General features: G+C 25.8%; 1 protein-coding gene across 5 annotated transcripts in view; it reads right to left on the reverse strand.

Annotated features, from left to right (window-relative positions):
* Positions 1-18,866, reverse strand: part of LOC145831589 (uncharacterized) — a 61,086-nt gene extending 42,220 nt beyond the window's left edge. For 3 of the 5 annotated variants that reach the window (XM_082938892.1, XM_082938891.1, XM_082938894.1), the window contains exons 1-2: positions 18,677-18,866; positions 9,026-9,211 (exon numbers count right to left, since the gene is read on the reverse strand). In XM_082938892.1, the coding sequence (XP_082795018.1) occupies positions 9,026-9,211; positions 18,677-18,679 (189 nt within the window). In that variant the 5' untranslated portion in view covers positions 18,680-18,866. The remainder of the gene's footprint in view (positions 1-9,025; positions 9,212-18,676) is intronic. The other 2 variants (XM_082938895.1, XM_082938893.1) reach the window with 1 other exon arrangement.
* Positions 18,867-25,119: the final 6,253 nt, after the last annotated feature.

Raw genomic sequence — 25,119 nt, forward strand, 5'->3', positions numbered from 1 at the left:
ATAAGTAGGGGTGGAGGTGTTGCAGTTCTTTACAAAGATTCCTTTAAAGTTTTTAGTGTTAAAAAAGACTTAAACTTGATTAATATCCTTGGTTTTGAATATTTATGTATAGATGTGATTTTTAAAAAGACTAAACTAAGATTTTTGTGTATCTACCTTCCTCAACTGGCTGCAAAATGCGCCTGAACTGTTAAAAATGTAATTAAACTGATTAAGTTGCTTTTGCCAAATAGCTATTCTTTTTTTGTTCTTGGGGATTTCAATCTGCCAAACAAACTCATAAAAATGGAAACATACTCGATCTATTAATTTGCAACCATTTTGGTTTAGATAAAATAACATCTCTATTAACTAGTTTCCCATTAACAACCACGTGTGACCACAACTTGATCTCATTTAACATTAAAACTGAAAGTCAAAAAATACCTAAATCTAAAGTAATTTCATATAATTTTAAAAAGGCTGATTTTAAAAATATTAACAAATAGTTTTCAAACATTGATTGGACTTCATTATTTAATAAATCAAAAAATCTCCAACATTTTTATGACTAATTTATCGACTTAATTCAAACTTCAATTAAACTCTTTAGTCCACCTTATAATAAAAATAACAAATGCAAAAATATCCATCTAACATTAAAAAATTATTAAAAGAAAAACTTATTCTTTACAAAAAAAGTAAGAAAAATAAATCATTCTCAAAAGACTATAAAATCAAATCAAAAGAATATGAATTAGCTGTTAAAAAATACTATTTAGAATATGAAAAATACTTCTGCACTAACCCAAATTTTAAAAAGTTTTATAGCTAAGTCGAATCTAAATTAAATACTTCATTTGATCACCATAAAAACAAAACAGTAATTTCAGATTTTGAAAGAGCCAAACTTTTCAATAAAAATTTTCAAAAAAAATGTGTTTAAACAAGATCAAAATCTTCAAAGTTTTAAGCAACCTAAAACAAAATGCAGTAAAATGAAAAGTTTTATTATAAGTTATGAAGACATTAACACATCGACAAAGCACCTTAAAGATAAAATCATTAGAACGCCAGAGAAAACTCCACCTTATTTTATTAATCAAGCTATTCCATCATTAGTTTTTCCTTTATTATTAATTTTTAATTGCTCCCTAGCATTGTTAGAAATACCTAAACAATGAAAAACATCTTATGTAATTCCAGTATACAAAAAAGGTATCAAACACGACCTATTAAATTATAGGCCAATATCCTTAACCAGTACGGTTTCCCGAATTTTTGAACACATTATTTCCCAAAAAACATTTAATCACCCCTTCGACTTTAATTTATTAACACCAAAACAATTTGGCTTTGTTCCCCACCGATCATTAGGATTTCAACCATTGACATGATTACATACTTGGTTAATAACTTACTTAAACAATGAATCAGTCACAGTGGTCTATACTGACATCAAAAAAGCTTTTGACTCTGTGTCACACATTAGATTATTAAAAATTATGACCCAATATGGTTTTGATGATAACTTAGTGAATTGGTTAAGCGAATTTTTAAATAATAGGACATAAAGTGTACTTATTAACAACACATTATCAGTTCCTCTGAAAATTCACAGTGGAGTACCACAAGGTGGAGTCATGTGTCCTCTTCTTTTTTTTAATTTACATCAATGATACTACTTTTAATACTCCAGGGTTGCCACTCATTTAAAAAAAAAATTTTCTAGGTTTTCCAAATTTCTTCCAGATTTTTAAAAGTACACATTTTATGTCTATTTTTAGCTTTAAGTTAAGTTTAATGTAATAACAGTGTTAAATTGTAAAAAAAAACATTGAAAAGATACTGTTAAGTTACTTTAAATATGTTTATAAATTAAAAAAATTTTGATGCTGACAATTTTTTTTATCTATATGATTGATTTTTTGTGTGAAATCGAAATTTTACTATTGAAAATGTTAAAATTGTTGAAAATTCCAGGTTTTTTGTTCAAAATTCCAGGTTTTTCCAGTTTTTTTTTTATTTCTCAAATTCCAAGTTTTTCCAGGTTATTTTTGACTAAATGGTCAAATTCCAGGTTTTTCAAGGTTTCCAGGTAAAGTGGCAACCCTAATACTCACATTCAAAGCGAAATAAGTCTATTTGCAAGTATTTAGCAAGTCAGAAACTTCTTAACAAATAACATTCGATAATATTCATGAATGGCTTAAACAATAAAACTTGATTTAAATCCAAAAAACGCCAAGTTCTAACCATCAATAAAAATAAACCCTTCCCTATTAACCTGTTTATTAATAAAACTAAAATACCAGCAGTAAAATATTTTAAAGACTTAGGAATACATATATCTGAAAATCTAAAATAGAATGAACATGCAAATTATTTATATAAAATTGCTTAAAATTCATCATATCAAATACTTAAAAGTTTTAAGACTAGCTCTGCTAGAATTCTTACAAAATTATTTAAAATCTACGTTCGCCCTAGACTCGAAAACAATACCCCAATATAGTCCCCCTATTTAAAAAAAATACATTATTAGGATTGAGTCTGTGCAGAGAAATTTTACCCGCTTTGTTTGTAATAGATGCAACATTTCAAATACCTCATACAAAGATAGATTGGTAAAGCTCAGATTGGAGTCTCTATAGTATAGAAGATGGCAGTTTGACTTGATAATACTTTTTAAAATTGTTAATGTTAAATATAAAGAATTTTTTGATCAGTTTTGTGTTTTTTCTCAGACCAATTATAATTTGAGAGGAAATGATAAAAAAATAAAATGTAAATATAATTTTAATAAAGGTCAGTGGCAAAATTCTTTTTTCTGCAGAACAATAAATATGTAGAATAGGTTAATGCAGGAAGTGGTTTGGTGTGGGAGGGTGGAACATTTTCGATTAAAACTAAAAAAAATAGATTTAAATAATATAAACACAAGTAAAATACAGTGATTATCGATTAAAAATTCATTTTAAAATATTAGTATCACTAAGAATAATTTTTCTTCCCTACGCCTCCCCCCTACAGATTAAAGTTGTTATATATAATTTTTGTAAACGTGTAATCTTTTATAGTCTATGCATAAGTTTTTATATGAGAATTTATTTTGTATTGTTTTTTGTGCATACTAAGTTATAATTGATCATACAGGACTATTTGTTTGTAATTTTTTACTATGTTATGTTTGGTTTTTTTAATTTTCGTTAGGCATCTTACCCGTTTATTACAGTAATCTGTGAATTCGATTAGGTTCATTTCGTTATTGTTTGTAGCTCTCATTTTGTTTTTATTATGCAAGGAAAGATTTTTATGACGTTGCGATTAACCATGTTTGTTTTCGTTTATTTATTATAGAATCATAAAATACCTATTGCCTCTGGCGCACTTTGAGTTTGACTCGACTTAATACTATTACAATTGGTATTATTTCTAACAATGATATAGTTTTGCTAAAAAATTAGTTTTTCACTAAAATTCTTTTGTTTTTTGCAGGAAATATTATATTAAACATTTATGTAAAATTAAATTAGGGGTTCCGCGGAAAAATTGAACTTTGGAAAAGGGTTCCACCACTAGAAAAAGGTTCAGAAGCACTGTCCTAAACTTATAATTTATATCTTAAATGAAAGCTTATTATTATAGGCGTACATTTAAGACATTTCAACTGCTTTTGATATACTATCTATGGCATCATAGTTACACAAAATATGCAAACCATATCTCTAAAATTTTACATTTTTTCTAATACAAAAAGCAAATTCTTCTGCTTTTTTTACTTTTAGTTGCTTTGATTTTGAGTGTAAAATGTGTGGAGCCAGTTAGCCACAAAGATATTACTAATGTAATGTCATTTCAATTGCATGTTGGTATAGATATAAAATACATTTTAAATCACTTTCAATTATAAGATATTATGATTATTGAGAGTACCTGACTAAGAGTAAAAGAACTAGACCTATATATCATAAAAACTGCATGTAAATTTATCAAATTAAGTGTAATTTTATTGTTCAAGTGTGATAATTATTTGATTTAACAAAACGTTAGTAGTTGCTTATTCATATTAAGTTTTTTCTGAGTTAGTTTTAGAATGTTATTGTTTTCACTTTACTATTAGTTTATGTTTTGAAAGTTGTTCAGTATAACTATTTTGAGTTTGATTGTGATTTTGTTATACTTATTTTCAATGAAAGTTTTATTGGTTTACACTAGTGGCAACACATAAAGAATCGTAGGGGTGTGGATCAACATAAATTGCCTTGTATACAGTTATCACTCATACTTCAACATTCCAATCATTTTTTAAATATTAACTTAACTGTATACTTTCATTTAAATTCAATACAGAGTTGCCACCAGGGGTGTCGCGTGGGGTGGAACGCTGGAGCTGTAGCTCTACCTAAAAAATGAAAAACTATGCTAATTTTTATTTTTGAGTTTAAGCCTTTAAACACGCTGCTTTAAATGAGTCCCTGCATCTGCTGTGCAACCCCAAACTACGTCTAAGTAACTTTATTTCAAATTCAAGGAGTTAAGATTTAAAATGATATAAAACTTTTTATATTAGCTTGAAAAATAAGAAAGTTATGTTATCATGAAGTTGTACAAAAAATGCAGCCAAATGTGTGTATGAACTTCGTTAGTTCCCTGCTAAGTTATTTTTTTTAATTTTTTTATTAGATGTTCAAAATGTTCCTCAATCTGTGTCAGCTGCATCTTAAATGTTTACAACTTTTCAATACAAAAAATGTTGAAAAGTTGAATTCTGGAGCTGCATGAATTTTCAGCACCATGTAAATTAAATCATGATTGTTGTTTGAAATTTACTACAACGCAAGAACAATTAGACAAGTTGAACTCAAGCAAAGGAAACTCGGACAGGGAAAACTTGAGCAGGAGCAATTTAAGAAGGGAAAACTCAAGCAGGAACAAATCGAGCAGGAGCAACTCGAACAGGAGCAACTCGAACAGGAGCAACTCAAGCATGAACAACTCGAACAGGGAAAACTCGAACAGGGAAAACTCAAACAGGAGCAACTCGAGCAGGAGCAACACGAGCAGGAACAACTCAAACAGGAAAAAATTGAGCAGGAGCAACTTGAACAGGAAAACCTCAAGCAGGGTAAAAACTTGAGCAGCAAAAACTTGAGCAGGGGAAACTCGAGCAGCAAAAACTTGAGCAGGGGAAACTCGAGCAGGTAAAACTTGAGCAGGAAAAACTTGAGCAGGAGCGACTCGAGCAGGGGCAACCTCGTTTTTTTGAAGTTACTTGCATGTTTTTTTTTTTTTTGTTTTTTATTATTAGTTAGACAAGTCATAAAATTAAGTTAGTTAATTTATTATTGTGCAAATACAGAAACTTACATGTACATAAATAAAAATAAAAGTAGCCATAGTTGTTAGGAAAGGGTGATGATATACAAAGGTATAAAATAGGTTTTATTTATATTAATTTTTTTATGTTTCATATGTTAATTAATTAAACAAATATGTTCAACTTTTATTTTTAAGTTGTTATTTTTTCATATTACCTTTGTAATTCTAATATAAATGTTTCAAACTAGGGGATTTTTTAATTTGACAATGTCAATCTGCAGCACCCCCTAAAAATAAACCACGCGACGCCACTGGTTGCCACTCTTTGAGTCAAAAAATATTCCCTGAGTGAACAGAAACTTTCCTGAGTAAGCTTAAACTTCCTTGAATATTTTTCAAATCCTTAAAAATTTCATTATATATTCAAAAAATACAATGTTAATTCAAAGTATATTGAAGAACTAGCCCCTAGGCTAAAAAAAATCTAAATAAGCACAGGAGGGCATAGGGATGTCCACCTTGATTTTTACAAAACTATCTTGTTTTATAGAACGCGGGATTTTTTTTTTGAAAAATAATATTCTTACTAAAAGAAAGTTACCTTTTTTTTTATCTAAAATTTTTATTTTTTAATATTTCAAGTTCCAACATTTAAAGTTTTTTGAACTATAAAAAGAATGTTTCCTGAAAATTTGTGGTCTATAGCTCAAAAAATGAAGGAGAAGATAGATTTTTAGTGATTTTTCAATCAAAAAATTTAAATTTAAATGAGATTTTTTAATTCTATAAAAACTGGCTCGTAGTTTGTACTTCAAGCTTTCATATAAGGTCCAATGTTATTTTTAGTCGAAAAAAAAAAAAAGTCAAACCCCCCTATGCCCTTAAAAATAAGTAAAACTAACATTTTAGAACAAAATATTGAAACTGGATTAACTAAATCTCATTCTAGGTCTAGAAAAACTTTTGCTGAGGTTTTTAAAAAATCTTTAGCTTCCCCAAATTAAAAAAAAGAATCAAAATCCCCTGAGTTTCCCTGAGATTTTCTATAACTTAAAAATTCCTTGAGTTTCCCTGAGTGTGTGGCAACCATGTCAATAACATTAGAGGTAGTTTAAATTGCTCTGTTCCTGCTAGAAAGTTATCACACGTCATTTCAGCTGTTTTAATTTTTGCAGATTTGTATGTTTTTTGAGCTAGCTACTTCCCTGCATTGGACCAAAGCATTTGGTGAAGGACTATTAAAAACTTGAGTAGTAGTTAATGATCACTTTAATAAAGAGTACGTGAAGCAATTCCTAAAGAAATCAAAAATAAAGGGTGTCTCAAGAAACAATACATTAATATTTAAACATAAAGTAAATCACATCTACTATCTGCAGTTACATGACAATTCAAAGTTGGATAACTCAAATTCCGACAATTCAAATTATTAGAAAAATGTTTAAAAGATTATGTCTTAATAATTAATATAAATTTGAAAAAAATAAAAAAATAAATATGTAGATCTTATTAATATATACCAGCCACTTTTTTCTTTTTTGCATAATCTAAAAATTTTGCAAAATATTTAAAATTACTAAAAACAACTATGTTTTTTAATTTATTTAAACCATATCTCAAACAATATTTAATGGTTTGCAAAAGGAAAAATTGGCTTGTAGATATTAATATGACCTACATATTTATTTTTTTCTATTTGACAAATATACATTACTTTTTTATTTTTGGCTGTTTCGATTTTTTCAAAGAATTTAAATTGTCGAATTTGAATAGTCGTGCACCAACTATCAACTCAGATTTCTTAAAATATTTTTCTACTATGAATATGCTTAAATATAATATTTTTTTCAATTAACAACAAATTAAATAATAGTTAATATCAACTCAATACCTATAATATAGTATTTAGCAAGATGTAAGCTTTTATATATAATAAAGATACAAGTTAATACCTTGCTGGGTGCTAAGTCTTGTAAATAGCATTTATATAAAGTAAATACAATAATAAAATGCTATAAGTTTAAAACTAAAAAGGATTTGATACAAAGCTTTTTTAAAGATTTTAAACAAACTAACAAACTAAGTTTTAAGGGCATAGGAAGGGTCCGACATTTTTTTTTATTAAAAATAACATTGGATATTATACAAAAGCTTAAAGTACAAACTACAAGCCAATTTTTAGAGAATTAAAAAATCTTATCTAACTTTTGAGATATTGTAATTTTTATAAGAAGTTTCCAATGCAAACGTATGGACCGCAAATTTTTTGGGATCAATTTTCTCGGAAATTTGAAAAATCACTAAAAACCTATCTTCTTCTTCATTTTTTGAGCTAAAGACCTCAAACTTTCAGGAAACGCTCCTTTTATAGTTTAATAGACTTTGAATGTTGAACTTTAACAATATTTAAAAATAAAAATTTTAGATAAAAAAAATAAAATAGGTGGTTTTTTTAATAAAAACTTTTTTTTCATTCCTGCATTCAATCTTTTTAAAGTTTAATAATACACTTTCTGTAAAAATTTAAAGAAGATTGCTTAAAAAATGAAGGAAGAGATAGATTTTTAGTGAAATGGTCTTTTTTTGCATTTTTAGTTTGCGCCTTCCATAAGAAACCTATTGAAGTTGCCAACTTTTACCGCTAATATCTCAAAAAATACTTTGAATTTATTCAAGCCGTTAAAATTTTCTGATAGCTCAGATAAAACTCTATAAAATAAAATCAACTAGTAAAAATGAAGGTGGACCCCCCTCTATGCCCTTAATCAATTAAAATGTAAAATACATTAAAAACTTAAACTAATAGTAAAGTAAAAACAATAACATTCTTAAAACTAACTTAGAAAAAGCTTAGTACAAAATAATAATTATGCCTTGATAAATAAAATAAATCTATATACATTTAAATAATAAAATTACACTAACTTTAATAAATTTACATGCAGTTGTTAAGATGTATAGGTCTAATTCTTTTACTCTTAGTCAGGTACTCTCAATAACCATAGTATCTAATAGCTGAAAGTGATTTGCAATATATTTTATATCTACATTAACATGCAATTGAAATCATATTAGTAATATCTTTCTGGCTAACTGGCTCCACACATTTTACATTTAAATCAAAAAAACTAATAGTAAAAACAGCAGAAGAATTTGCTTTTTTATTAGAAAAAAGTAAGATTTTACAGACAAAATTTGCTTATTTTATGTAATTATGACATCATATTATATCAATAGCAGTGGAAATGTCTTTAAATGTATGCCTATAATTATAAGATTTCATTTAAAATATAAATTATAAGTCTAGGATATGATTAAGTGACTTTATTACAATTCGAGTCAAAAAATCAAAAATATTTGATTTTTGTGGGTTTAAATAAGTTTTTTGGGCAGCAATTTTATTTTTTGCAATTTTATTTTTAATTCTTCTTAATGAATTCAAAACAAATCAGAATCATATTTCCTAATAAGTCCAGCAAACATCACCAAAGTACTCCCTACCCCTGCTATATCTCAAAAGTTAATAAATATTATTTTTCAATCCGTAAAAAGTAGTTAATATATAATTATAGCTTTCTACAAGGGCTAATGTTAGTTTTTGTATAAAAAAAAGAGTACAAAAAAGTAGACTATTATGTATTAAGTAGTAATTTAAATATACTAATGTTTTAGTATAGCTTGTTTTATTTAACACGGATTAAAACATTTAAAACTATTTTAAAACCTCTAAAATTAGATCTTGCTTATGTTCTTGTAATAAAAAAATTTCATTTTTTAAACTTTTGTTTTCATCTTCTATTTTGCTGCAATTAATAAATAAAATAGAGTTTTTTTCTTTCAAATTTTTTATTATAACCTTTTTATCATTCAATTCTTCTTGCAAAAACTTGACCTCTTTTTCAAGCTCATTCTGTAAAAATAAAATAATTTTAAGTGAAATATATTTTATACAAAAAAAATTAATATAATCCAAATTTTAAAACATACATTATACTTCCTTAAAGTACTAAAATAGGCAGACATAATAAAAAAAACAGTTCAAAACTTTTTCAAGTTTTCTATTTATGAACAATAATCTACACCAGGGGTAAGCAGGCAGTTGGTGCTCGCGGGCCGATATTCAAGTTTCCAAAATCTTCGCGGCCGCAGTTTTAGTTTTAGTGACACTATAAAAACCATTTGTTTTTATTCAGTTTATTGTTTTTAATGACTTTTAGCTACACATAGAATACCTATTAAAATTATACACATTTAATGGAGTAAAATTTTCATAGACTAATATACTCAAGACATAACAAACTATGTACTATCTTTAAAAGTTAATAAGATTAACTTAATATGTTTTTTATTTTACTTACAACCAAACTCTCTATAAAAACCAAGCTTGAAAACCATCTATAAGTCACTTTTATATATTGTTTATAATGTTAACCACTTTTTCATATTTAAACAAATTTAAACTGTTAAAAATAGTTTTTGGGTTTTAAATAATTTGCACCTTTTAAAAAATTCAGTAACTACTTAACTTAATAGATTTAATATCTATATGTTATGTAAAAAATATTAAAAAAATTTAACAAAATTAATGCTTAAATACTTTAGTAAAATGCCTTGTTAAAAATTAATTAGTTTTTTACATGGTTACCCCTTTAAAAGCAAAACGTCTGAATTACTTAAAACCAGCCTGAGTTTATTATAAGTTGAAAAAGCCAAAAAGTAGCTTTGAATAAACAAAAGCTTTTATACTTAAATAAAGTATCATCATACAAAAGTACAAAATATTCAAAACAACAAGTAAAAAATTATAGTTAATCAACTTCACTACAGTCATAAAAACTATTCTGAGAATTCAAAGATTTATTCAAAGTGTTTGAAATAAAAATTTCACACTTACATCTAAGTTTTTTTAAATGTCTTGAATAGGTTTAACCAAGTGTGAGTTTTTCAAATAGTTTGTTTGTTTAGCAACCCTATTTTAAATAAAACTCACAAAATAACGAAGTTTTTGACAGTGAAATAAATATATACAGCAAAAAAAATATTATTGTAAGTCAGCTTGAATGGACAGTTAAGTTTCTTAAATATTGTTGACGAAAGTATAAAAATTTGTTAAGCCATAAATGAAGTAGAAAAACTTATTTTTTATTAATAATTGTAGCAATTATTTATTTCTTTATCTGCAATGAAAATATTGCTTACAAAAAAGAGTAGATTAAAAATATAAGACAATTTATAAGATTCACAAAACGTTAATTAGGAGTTGTTGCGAAAAAAGAAAAAAACAAATCGCTCAAGTCAGTTTTAAGAAAGCACATGAATATCTTCAGTAACTACATACTAAACAGAAAAATTTGTTAAGGTAAGTTATAAAGTAGCAAAAGTAAATACTTAAAAGGAGACACCGTTTAGATTTGAAAACTTTTTTAAAGAGCTTGTGTTGGTGGTAGTAAAAGTATTTTGTTAATTGCTTTAAGGAAATTTTTGATATTTTAAAGTCAAATAAATCAAGTTGAGACTTTAATCGATCTATTAAGATGAAAGCAACAACAAATGCTGCTCATCTGAGAATATTTATTTGAGGTGTTTTTACTAACTCAAGTATTATTTAAAATTGTGGTTTAAAAACAAGCATCTCTGTACAATGGTGTGCGTAGAAATGAATTTAAAACACACAGAAAACTTCTAAAAAAATCAAAATGTGTCAAAACCAAAATGAAATAAACACTATTTCTTATTATTGTGTTAATTAAAATGTTTTTGTGTTCACTCAAATATGTAGTGATGAAACATTTATAAGAGAAACTTAGGTATAAACTACATGTCAAACAAAATACCTAAGTTGTAAAAAATTACATTTTAGTTAATTACTGTGATTGAAATAATTACTATGGTAATTTCTGTACAAATTTTACATATATTTATTAAGAAGGTTAAGAACATTATACTGCGAAATCATATGAATCTGATTACCTACAAGGGGTTTTAAAGATAAAAAATTGAAATAGTTGGTCATTATACTTAAAACTACCATTATTACATATTTTGTAAAAATAAAGTTTTCTTATGTTGTATATACATAACATATGTCAAACAAAAAATATTTGTGGTAATTTTAACTCTTAGAAGGAATGTAAACAGTTTCGGGGTTGCCAAAGGTTTTTAAGAAATCTTTTCCAGGTTTTCTGAATTTTTTTAATCTTTTGTAAAGTGCAAGTTTTTTAGTCTAATTTTAGTATGAAATTAAGGTTAAAGTAAAAAAAACTGTCTAAAATAGTATAGCAACATTAAAAAGATACTATTAGGTGATTTTAAATGTGTTTTTCAAAAAATTAAATTGTTGAGAAATCTTTTGTGTAAAGTCAAAGTTTCATTACTTTACATGTAAAATTTGTTTAAAACTCAAGGTGTTTTCGAAAATTCTCAAGTTCCAGATTTTTTTAGCCTAAATTGTCAAATTTCAAGTTTTTTTGGCAACTATGATTGTTCACATTTATATGTAAATAATAAAAAAATAATATTTCCAATTATAGCAACTGCAAGACTTAAAACTTAACATATATCACAATTAAAACCAAAACTGTGAAATAATTATAATTATAGATTTGTGCCAAGAATAATTGTCATTGTTGGTTATTAATTTAGTAACTTCGTCACCATTTCAAGCTTCCTAATAGCTATATTACAGACGCCTCCTAAAGCGCCCAGCTAAAATGAGCAAAACATACATCATAAGTTTACTTTGCCACTCTTCAAAGCATGAAATCCTGCCTGAGTGACTAAAAAACTATCCTTACATTTTAGAATAAAAAATAATTTAAGTCAAAAACTGAAAATGCTTTTACTAGCCTGATATTTGAAAAGTTTATAAATTAGTCTGACTTAGTCTGAGTGTGTGGCAATGTTTTGTTTATTTGCTTAAATTTAAACTATTTTGACTGATAATTAACAGACACATCAAATTTATTATAATCTATCATAGGAAAGAAATTAAGGGCATAGGGGGGGTAAACACCCTTTTTTGGTTTTTTATCTTATTTTATATAGTTTTTACTAAGCTACAAGATGCTTTTTACAGATTTAAAAAATTCAAAATAATTTTTGAGATATAGCCGGTCAAAGTTGGAGCCGACAATAGGTTCCTTATGGGAGGCACAAACTAAAACGGCAAAAATAGACTATTTCACTAAAAATCTATCTTCTCCTACGTTTTTTGAGATAACTGCCTCAAATTTTTAGGAAGTGTTCCTTGATATATTTAGAAAATTCTGTCGGAAGGAATTTTTAAAAAAATTAAAAAAAAAAAAATTATATAAAAAATTAATAAAAAAAACAGTTTTTTTTTTGTTTTTTTATTATAATTTTTTTTTTAAATAATTTTTTTTAAATTCCTTCCGACAGAATTTTCTAAATACTGCAAGGAACACTTCCTGAAAATTTGAGGTAGTTATCTCGAAAAACGTAGGAGGAGATAGATTTTTAGTGATTTCTAGTTATTTGCCGTTTTAGTTTGTGCCCCCCATAAGGAACCTATTGTCGGCTCCGACTTTGACCGGCTATTGCTCAAAAGTTATTTTGAATTTTTTAAATCTGTAAAAAGCATCTTGTAGCTTAGTAAAAACTATATAAAATAAGATAAAAAACCAAAAAAGGGTGTTTACCCCCCCCCTATGCCCTTAACTTAAGTTGCCAAAAAGTTTTGTTTGTAAAATAAAAATGTATACTGAACAAAAACTAATGTAATTATGTCATATTTATTGTTTTATATGTGTTTGTACACTTTTAGATATTTTAAGTAAAAACAATTATAATCGAAAATTGTGCTTAAATTGAACTAAATCTAACTTAAATAATGTTTTCAAAGTGGTTTAAAAATGAACTTCTCTGTAAATTGGTGTGCATAGGAACTAACTTAAAGTAAACAGAAAACTTAAACAACATTCAAAATATGTTAAAATCTAAATAAAATAAACCTTATTTCTTTTTATTATATAACTTTTAATGATTTTATGTACACTTAAGGCCATAGGGGGGTAGGTCATGTTTTTTACAAGTTGATCTTATTTTATAGAGTTTTTACTAAGCTTCAAGTTGCTTTTTACCGTTTTTAAAAATTCAAATTAGTTTTTGAGATATGACCGGCCAAAGTCAGGCCGCATAACAGGTTCCTTATGGGGAAGGAAAAATTAAAACGGCAAAAAAAGACTAATGAATTCAAAATCTATCTTCTCCTTCATTTTTTAAGCAATCTTCTTCAAACTTTCACAGTCTATTCTTTATACAATAACAAAAAAACGTTATTTGTGACTTTAAAAAATTTCAAGTAAAAATACCTTTTTTTTGAAAAAAAAAAAAATTTTGATAAAAAATCACTCTTTTTTTTCATAAAATTTTTATTTTTTAAAATTATTAAAATTCACAAATAACATTTTTTTCTTATAATGTAAGGAACATTTCCTGAAAATTTGAAGAAGATTGCTTGAAAAATGAAGGAGAAGATAGATTTTAAAGCCCGTTTTTAAAAACTTGAAAAAAACGGCTTTAAAGTTACCCTTTATATACCCTTTATAAAGACAACCCTTTATATAACCGGTCATAAAAAAAAAGTTACTTAATATTTTTAAAATCTAAAAAAAGCATCTGAAAGATTATAAAATTTACTATAATATAAGTCTATATGTTATTTTTGGTCAAAAAATGGCTTCTACCCCCGCCTATGGCCTTAAATACTGTGATAAAATATCTTAGGTATAAGTTACACATTAAACAAAATATATAAACTTTACAAATATATACAAAGAAATGACATTTTTGTCAATTACTGTCCATTACTTTTGTACACAAGGGAAAACATTTGCATTTTGTTCATTTACTTAATAGGTGTTATATAAATAACTTACTGAGTCCAAGTACTTTTAAGACTGTTTTTTTCAGATCATAATTTGTTATGGTAAGAAGAAAGTTATTATAAATACAGCTCTTATACAAAAATAAGAGCTGTATTTAATTAATTATTAATTAAATATTATAAATGCTAATCTGACTTTTTTATTTGTTTGATCCAAAGGAGTGAAGCCTTTAAATTGTTTCAAAATGTTATACAGGGAGTTATCAAATTTGAACAAACTATAGCATTTTACCATAAAAAATTAAACTTAGAATATACTTTTGCTCAGCAGGCCACATTTACATGCTCCTGGGCCACAGAATTTTCTTTTGCGGGCTGCATATCATTCAAAAAACAAACGTGCTCCAGGCCTCAGATTTATCCTTCAAGGGCCACAATTGGCCCACGGGCCACAGTTTGCCAACCCCTGTCCTTAACTAAGCTAAAAGCTGCTCATCACAGGTTTTTGAAATTCAAAATAACTTTTAAGATATAGCCAGTCAAAGTCAGAGACTACAATAGATTCCTTTTAGGAGGCGCAAACTAAAAACGCAAATAATTATTTAAAATTAAAAGGTTATAATTTTTTTTTTACCTTTTTGTAATTTAGTTTATTATAAGTTTTTTAAGAATTTGAATAGTTGAAACTTGAGTTGTCTGAATTTAAATCAGAGTTGCCACTCTGTATGTCTAAAACTATTCTGAGTGACTAAAAACTGTGTTGAGTGAACTAAGACAAAAAACTTAGTTATCCTGAAAAACATTTTTGCCTTTGGTGCTAACTACTTATACCTCATGTACATTTATCTTCTATATAATAAAAAAAAAGCATTTATACATACACATTATATACAATTCTACATTAGATGTTTACAAAACTAATATATAACATTGCTTCAGAAAATAATAAACAAGCAACTTAGCTTGATTAGCATTTTTGCAATTTAAAAAATAATGCCCAAACTTTAGATACAATTATTTTCCTTTTCTTTAAAGCTAATTAAGATTTTTTGCTGGAGAATGCTTCTTTGCCTTTAATTTAAAAAAGTTCATATGATTGTAACAAAAAATTAGTTTTTTTTTTGTTACAGTGACCATAAGAAAATTGAAGGTTTTAGAAATTTAGAAAAAATTCATTGGATTGGGGTTGGAATTTTTAAGTGGGCCCCTTAAAGTAAAAAAAAAATTGGTATTTTTACTCTAAATGATGTTTTAGCTAGAATTTTTTTTTTTAATTTTTAGACATTCTCACTTTGCTATGTTCTCAAGGGTCCCCACTCAAAAATTCTAACCCCAATCCAATGGATTTTTTCTAAATTTCAATAACCTTTAATTTTCTAATAGTCACTGAAACAAAAAAACAATTTTTTTTAATGTACTGACTGATGACTATTTTAAATGGCTAACCCTCTTTTTAATCTAAACTGTTTTTATGTAAGACATGACCCATGCATGTTTTACTAAAATTATCATTATTTGAACATGAAATATTACAAAAAAAAATTACTGGTTGTATTTGTATATAATATTAAAATATAGAAATTTGGGAATAAGAAAAACATCAAAGTAAGAATATTAAAAACAAAAAAAAACTTGTCTAAACCATTTAAGGTAAAACTCCAAAAAGGCATTTTTTCTAACGGGACACACTCAAAAATTAAATTTTTGATGGTTTTAATTTATTTTTTGGGTTTTTTTCAATTAAAGGCAAGGGGGCGCTCTCTAGAAAAAATCTTAGTTAGCTTTAAAGATTAGGAAAATAATTGGATCTAAAGGTTGGAATTTTTTTTTGAAATTGCAAAAAAATACTAATCAAGCAAAGTTAACCCTGGTAATAATAAGTTATAACCAACATCTTCTTTTTCTATCAGTTAAACATAAGGGTTGATCATAGAAATTCAATTATCAAACCACAAGCCTTTGGTAGACTGAGACTGGTTTTGTCCTTATTAGGACTCATCAGTCAGTCACAACCAAAAAAATTATAGTCGCCAATCTACAAACAGTTTATCATGCTTTTACATGAAGCAACCACCAAACATTTGCTAGTATTGATCAGTGACATCAGCATTGTCTTTTTCAATGCAACAATACATTGTCCACTAGGCAAAACAGCTGGTATGTAAGTTTAATTCTATTTATGTACTTCCTGAAACATCCTGAGCCTAAAATTAAGGTTAATTAGACTTCAAATACGCTATAATTTCAGCTCAACATTGGTGCAACATTATGCTACATAATTACTTTTTGTTTTAATTTAATATTTAAAAATTTGGTATCTGAAATTCTGTCTACATTTTTAGCTTAACTATTTTAAAATAATTAGAAGTATCTATCAACATATTTGGCTAAAAACATACATTGAATGTAAATATGATAATAAGGATAACTATATAATTTCAGCTTGATATTGTGTGACATAATGCTAGATAATTACAAAAATTTGGTGGCATTGTAACATTTTTTTTGTATCTAATCAAAACTTCTAGTTTTTACATGTTAAAATAGGGTAGGAGTCAAATATGCACAATGGGACATTTTTCCACATGTTGAAAAAAAAAATAATTTTCTTTATTTTTAATATTTTATAATTTTTACTATTAATGTTACCCCTAACCCTTACCTTTGGTCAGTAGCTTTCTATTTGTTCTTTCTTTTTTTTTATCAATTACTATATTTTATTTATTTTTTTATTTTTTGCTTTCTTTTTTTTAATTACTAATTCTTTTTTTACTTTTATTTTCTATTATCACTGTTACCCTTAACCCTTACCCTTGGTCCGTATCTTTTTTCTTTTGTTTTTTATTAATTTACTGTATTTTTTTTAGTTTTTTTTTTTTTTCACTTTCATGCAAAAATAACTCTTTGTGCAAAAGAAAACCTCCGTTAAATAGTGTCATTGTGCAAAAATGTATCTTCACGCATATTTGACCCTTTCTGCAAAAATGTCTTTCCACATATTCTAAATTAGCTCAAAATTTAAGGTTTTTTAGTGTTTTCCCTTAAAAATAACAAGTTATTTTAGGACAAGAAACAAGTTATTAAAAATAACAAGTTATTTTTTAAGTTTATCAAATGTAAGGATTTTCAAATAGTTTTGATTAAATTGTCCATTTCCAGATTTTTAAGCAACTGATTTTTTTTTGGTAGAAAAACATCATACTTATTCCAGGGTTTGTGCGCGAATTTTTTTTCATTTAGCCTGACTGAGACCAATTTAGCCTGACATTTATTCAAAGTAAAGAAAATCCCCTTTAGAAGTCATTTTTGATATTTGGGGGTTTTGATTAGTACTATTGTAGTCTTCGACTTCAACCAGCTTTATCTCAAAAATATTTTGAGCTTAAAAAGTCTGCAAAAAGCAACTCATAGCTTAGTTACAACTCAATAAAATAAGACTAAATTGTGAAAAAGGTGATTGACCCCCTATGCCCTTAAGATAACAAATTCAGTGATAAGTTTTAAAATAAGTGTTATATCTAATCTGTTACTGGTGTAAAAATTTAATATATATTACTAAACACAATTGTTCCATTTAATTAAGCACTAAGTATAAACATTATAACCAGAAGATTTATAATAAAACGACATGCATTGTTGTGTTTTTTAAACGCTTACACGAGTAATAAAATAAGTAAAAAATGTTTATTATAGTATTTTGAATAATACTTAAAATTGATACATAATTATAAATCCTAAACTCTAAGTAGATACACTGATTGTTGATGTCGTATCAGATTTAAAAAGCTTACACTTAAGTTAAAAAAAACCTTTAATATTTTGTTCTCGTAGAGAAAAATGAATTGTACCTAAAATTTGTACTCCCACAAAATTTAGTACTAATATCTTAAAGCTAAGTTTTAGTGTTGTGAATATCTCTAATAACTTTAAACAAACAGTAAAATATATGAATAAACTGCTAAGAGTTTTAATCTAAAAAGTATTTGGTATAAAGACTTTAAATTATAAATATAAACAGTTCAACCAACTAAGCTCTGAAATACATAGCTGATGTAAACAAATTCGAACAAACAGCTAAGTTGTTGAACTAAACTGTAATGTTTAAACTGTTTTTTTATGAATTTTCATAATTATGACGTATGTAATCTACTCAAAACAAAATAATGAAGATTCTTAAAATTTTTTTAGAGATTCAAAAAAAGGTTAAAGCTATTTATTTTTACAAATACTGACTTATTTTGTTTTTAATAACAAAATTTTTATTTAGAAATAAATTCACATCTTAATTTGGTCTTAAAAAGATTTCTCAGTTTTTTTAATCAAAAATTTCCAAGCATTTGAACTGAGAAAAACTGAGATTCCCAAATTTTTAAATAAAAAAACTGATTTAGCCTGACTTAGCCTGATTTAGCCTGACGCGCACGAACCCTGATTACTCTTCCCTCTACAATGATAAACCTTTTTTGAAGGTCAGCAAGTATATTATTAATTTTAAAAAATTAATCACAAAAAAATAAATAAAATACCTACCATTATTAACTCTGAGAAAATAGAATTGTCTTTTGTTGTTGACCCATACACTATTGGTTAATGCACTACTGAAGAATCTGCTACTAAAGTGTTGTAAGAATTCAATAGAGTTACTTTAGTAGGGTTGTTACTTTAATTGGATAACTAATAATTTAGACTGAGTAGAATGATTTTTAAAGTACATAAAGGGGGGTGGATTCAAAACTTTTTGTTTTTTTTTTGTGATCATTTCAAACTAACTTTCAACTAACGTTTTTGAATTTAATATTCATTATAATTTTAATACCAGGTCCAAACATTTGCACAAATAGGGTGAACGACTACTCTAATTCGGACAATTCCATTTTTTTTTTTGCAAAACTTTAAGTAATTTTTAAGATATAGTTAAAAAAGTTATATTATTTATTGAAAATTATATTTTTTTTTTCTTAATAAAATTCAAAAAAAAAGGTTGTAGATATTGATAAAACCTACACAACTATTTTTTATTTTTTTAAAGATGTTTATATTTTAGAATATGGTCTCTTAAATACTTATTTTACGAATATGAATTATTATGTAACATATATACTATAATAAATAAATTTTAAATAAACTTATTTATTACTAAAATAAATACAACTAATGTAAAACATTTTAAATGTTTACACAATAAGGTGAATAAAATTCAGAATTTCAATACTATTATATATGTAAGTTTTACTAAACTATCATTATTTAAACATGAGATCCCTTATACTTCTTTTATGAGGGATTAAATTTTAAATAACGACAACTATAGTAAAAATACGTGGATCATGTCTTCATAACAACAGTTAAGTTAGAATAAAAACGTTAACTATTTAAAATAGTCATAATTAAGTGTAATAAAATAAGTTTTAAATTTTTTTTGCTGTAGTGACCGTTTGAAAATTGAAAGTTTTTTAAATTTACAATCGTTATTTTTTTTATATACTATTAAAATATTAGAAAATTGTGATAAAATACACTAACCCTTGAGAGCACAGCAAACTACGAATATTAAATAATAATATATACATATTTTAGCTAAATTATTCGTTAGAGTAAAAATTAAAAAATAAAAAAAAACCTAATTTTCCCAAGTCAAAAACTCAAACCCCAAACCAATGGATTTTTTTATCTGAATTAAAGCAAACAGCGTTCTTAGAATTGAAAAAAATCTGAGTTAGCTTGAAACATAAGGAAAATATTTGGATTTAAAGTTTGAACATTTTTAAAAATTTTCAAAAAATGCTAATCGAGCTAACTTAACGCTCGTATTGTTTTATTACTTTATATTTATTTTTGAGATCTAAAAATTTACATATGGGTTCTTTAGATTTCTAATTTATTACAAAAAAGTTCTTGTAACGATTCATAAGTTATTGATATAAATATATTATTAAAAAAACAACTCAAACAACTGATTTGCGTAGGAGAATCAAATGAATTTGAATTTTTTAAACTTTTATACAAACGTTCAAGTACTTTATATTTATTTATTAGATCTAAAACTTTACATATGAGTGCTTAAGAATTCTAAGTTATTTTGAAAAAGTTCTTATAACGATTCAAGTATTTTTTTTTTTAAAACATTATTTAAAAACAACTCAAACAACTGATTTGCGTAGGATAATCGAATGAATTTTAAACTTTGTAATTTTTACGACATCAATTTTATTAAAATTTAATAGATTAAATTAAGTACACACATTTTTTTAGAATATTTTTTTTAAGTCGAACAAAAATGTTTTTTTTAATCATCTATACTTGTGCTCCTAAAATCAAAAAGATTTTATTTTTCATTTTGCCTAATATTTCAGTATTTCCGAATTTTTTAATAACATATTTGATTTTCTTTTTTCTTTTTTGATTAATATCAACACTTTTCCTTTGCTTTATGCATATTTAATATCTATATGACAGTTATCTAACTAAACAAATTTAAATGCTTAACAATTTATTTTGAAATTGGATTATCTTTAAGAATAATTTAATCACTTTAATTTTTTTTCCAACAATCTTGAAATATATTCTTGCAATAACTGATAATTCCGTATGTTTCATAATAATTGTATGTTTCATTTAAAATTTTAAGCACCAGTAAAACTTTTTATGATGAGCGTGAACTTGTTTTCAATGGCTTTTTTTGTAATTTTTTTTTAAAACAAACTTTAAAACCAATTATTTTTAACTTCATTAATGCTAACTTGGAACTTTTTTTTTAATCTAAAGAATGCTTTTCACAATCATTTCCATCGAATTAGGGTTTTACTTTTGTAGTGGGCCCCTTTAAAAATTTAACGTTTTTTTGCATTTATTTACTTAGCACTTTTTTTTTTTTTTAATAATCATTATTTTTCTAATTTTTTTTTTAAGATACTTTATAAACTGAGTTAAATAACGTTATTAAGTTTTTTCTTCAATTTTTTTTTATAACATAAGCCTAAATCTATTTTTCTGCAAAATTCTAAATTTTCACGATTTTAATTTTTTTTGTTTCATGGTTTTATCGCAAAATTTAATATTTATATAATACATTTTATTTTTGATGGACTTATTTATTTAAATTTTTTGACGTCATTATAATTTTTCTTAACTTATTATTATTTTTTTAATATACAATCCATACAATTTTTTATCCCTCAAATTACGTAAACTAAGTACCCAAGTGCTAAGAATTTAGGTAAAACTTGTATTAATTATATATTTAAAAAATAGTTATAAACTAATAAAAAAGTATAATACTGTCATAAAACTTAAATATATAAGTACATTAAAAATAAAAATAACTTATTTTTGCGATAAAACTATTAACCAAAAAAACAAAAATCGTGCAAATTTGGAATTTTGCTGAAAGATTGATTTAGGCATATGTTATATAAAAATTTTTTTTTAATAATATAAAATAACGTGATTCAAATCAGTTTAATAAGTATGTTTAAAAAATAAATTTAAAAATATATAATTCATGTCGAAAAAAATAGGTGTTAAGTAAAGAAATGCAAAATAACATTAAATTTTTAAAGGGCCCCACTGCAAAAGTAAAACCCTAAGTTGATGAAAATTATTTTGAAAAGCAAAGCAAAAGAGCGACCTTTAGTATAAAAAAGTGCTAAGTTAGTCTTAAAGAAATTGAAAATAATTTGTTTTAAAGTTTAGTTAAAAAAAAAATTACAAAAAAAAAGCCATTCAAGCTAAGTTCACGCTCGTTGCTATAAAACCATGAAACAAAAAAAAACAAAACCGTGCGTATTTGGAACTTTTTTGAAAAATTTATTTAAGCATATGTTATAAAATAAAATTTGAAAAAAAAAACGTCTTAAAACTCAATTTGATAAGTATGTTAATAATAAAAAAGTTTGAAAAAAAAAATTTTTGGAGAAAAACGTTGCAAAGTGAAAAAATGCAAAAAAAAAAAACATTAAATTTTTAAAGGGACTCCACTAGAAAAGTAAAACTTTCGATGAAAATTATTGTGAAAAGCTGAGCAAAAGAACGTTCTTTAGAATAAAAAAATAGTTCCAAGTTAGCATTAAAGAAAATGAAAATAATAGGATTTAAAGTTTGTTCAGAAAAAAATAAAAAAAAGCCATTCAAGCCAAGTTCATGCTCGTGCATTATTTAGTGTAGTATTCGCCAAGTATTCGAAGTTTTTTTCAAAAGATAATTTATCTTATAAATGTTAAGTACATAGTAAAAAAAAAGTATTTTCTTGTTCTAAAAGGTCTGAAGTTTCAGAAAACAGTTTTTATATCTAAGTATATAATTTTAAACTTACCTTAAATTACGTCACAATAATAGTTTTTTTTTTTCTACTTATGATACCCTAAAAAAACTTGTATCGGAGAATTCTCCTATAAAGAGTCAATGTTGGTCTTAAAAAATGATATGAGCGTCTTTCCCAAGGTCTGTAGTTTTGAAAATCAGCCTTCGATTTAAAAAAAGTTGTTAAATTATAATGAATTATAAAATTATAAAAATTAAAAGCTCAGTTATCTTAAAAGAGATCACAGTCTCTTCCAAAACATTTGCGAACAGCATAGTGTGGAATCCACACTGTGGATATTTTAAACTAGTAGTAGACAAATAATGATTTTAAGAGTGAATATAGAAAAGTGAGTCCAAAAAGACGTGTAATATACTTAAAGAGTTAAATCTCCGTAAGTGTTTAATGTTTTTTTATTTGTTTTCAAAAAGTCTCAATCTTTTATTTATATTAATAAGTTTCAATTTTTAAATTTATTTTGAGGTTAAGTTTATTCTAATTTAATATATAAATTTATTAAACGACAAAAATCACACTCAAAATATTTAGTCCTAGGACCTGATGCACGAAAAACCTATGAAACAAATCGCACACCACGGATACCTTTTAACGTTTCCATGAATAGGATATATTCTAGATACATTAAGATTTTTGAAATATGGTTTTAGATAACTTTTTATTTAGATTGATGGACTTTTAACTAAACTTAATTTGTTTTAAAATATAGTTTAGTTTTACAAAATTCAACCATGCAAAAGTAACGAATAGTTCTAATTTGACGACTTTAAAAAAATGATGCCATGCAAAAGTGACGATTCGTGTAAAAATAAAACCTGTGTGAAAACGAAGATATGCAAAAATGAAGATTCTTGCGAATGTGACGATTAACTTTGTTGGAATTAGATCGGGTTGGATTTAGAATCGATTTGCTGTGAACTGTTCGGAAAGGAATTTGATCGTTTGTAAATTGTGCGCAAGTGAGAATTTGAGTATACCGTAATAAACAGGAACCGCTCATTTTTAACCCTCGTACAATTCCCAACCGGTAAAGTCCGAGAACCGCATACTGACCAAGGTTAAGTGGTAACAGTGATAGTAAAGAAAAAATAGACAAATAATTAAATAAAGGAATGGGTGGGAATTGAGCACGGGAACAATTCACAATTCTGACCCATTTTTTTTTACAATCATTGTTACACTAATTTTTGGTCGGTAAGCGGTTCTCGGATTTGATCGGGTAAGAATTAGGCGCGGTTTGGAACTGAGCGGTTCCCAAACACGGATGGGAATTGTGAGTATCAGGTAATAAACATGATCGTTATCCGATTACATACCTACATACTTTTAAAATAATATACAATTTAAATGTTATAATACTTAAGTTTCTCAAATCTTCCTTTAAGTATGTTAATTAGTCTTTGTTATTTTTGTCTTTAACTTCATTGCTGTATACAAAAAAGTACACAGCACTGTAGTAGCAAAAACAGCAAAAAGTATACAGTATATATATACTTCAAAAAAGTAGACACCGCTTTTTTTTACACTCATTATATTGCTTAAAATACTTTTAAAAGTATTGTCAGAAAGCAAGTTGAATATAAACGGAAGGAACACAAATTTTAATGCATGTAGAAAACTTATAAAAAAACATTGTATGGAGTAACTTTAAAATTAAAAATTGAAGCTTACATTTGAATAACTGGTTTACATTGTATGACATCGAAGCTTTGAAAACTAGTAGAAATAACAAAGCATATTGTTGTCTCTAATAAAAACAAGAAAATAAAAATTAAATTAAAGACATAGGACATAACAAAACTTAAACTGTTTGACTTTAACGTGTTAAGATATTTCGAAATATATAACTATAACCTTTAAAAATCTATAGACTTAATGGAGCTCATTGTTAATTATAGTTTAAAATTTTTAAAAGTATAAAATAAAAACAAAAAAAAACGACAAAAAAAATAAAGTTGTAGTATTTTGACTTAAACGTATTAATAAATTTTAAAATGTATAGCCAAAAATCATTAAAACACGTTTTATAAGTTTGTTTTTTTACCTCTCTGTAAAGTATTGGAAATAATAAAGCTTATTGTTGTCTATAGTGTTAAAACAAAAAGTTAAAACAGAAGTAAAATCAAAGGCAAAGGACTAAAATGAAATTTATAATGTTAAAGTTTGACTTTAACGTGTTTTATTATTTCAAAGTATTTGACCAAAACCTTTAAAAATTAAGAGAAATAGTAGAGCTTACAGTTGGTTATACTTAAAAAAAAGGATAAATAGAAATAGAGGAAAGGAATTTAAAAACTCAAGTGGATTATTAGTTTAGCTTATTAAGATATTTGAAAATGTTATATATATTTACTTTAATTATTTATCTTTAAAGCGGTATTATTGTTTTGTTTATTTTAATTCGTGCTTACAGCTTGAAAATGTATTTGCTTTCTAAAAAGTCTAAATTTAGATAATTATTAATGGCGTCTATAAAAGTAGTTGAAAAAGTAAAATTTTTGATGTTGTGTGTTTTTTGGCTTAGTGTAGTTTAGTGTTGCTCTATTATTGACACCATCTGTGACTTTTTTTGACCATCTTCTTCGCCTCCGTTCCATAAGAAACATTTACCACAGGGGTATGAACTTTTTTCTTCGACGCCAACTTCATGAGCAAA

The sequence above is a fragment of the Thalia democratica genome, chromosome 3, assembly GCF_965202585.1.
Source record: "Thalia democratica chromosome 3, ktThaDemo2.hap1.1, whole genome shotgun sequence".
In the NCBI taxonomy this organism is placed as follows: domain Eukaryota; kingdom Metazoa; phylum Chordata; class Thaliacea; order Salpida; family Salpidae; genus Thalia; species Thalia democratica.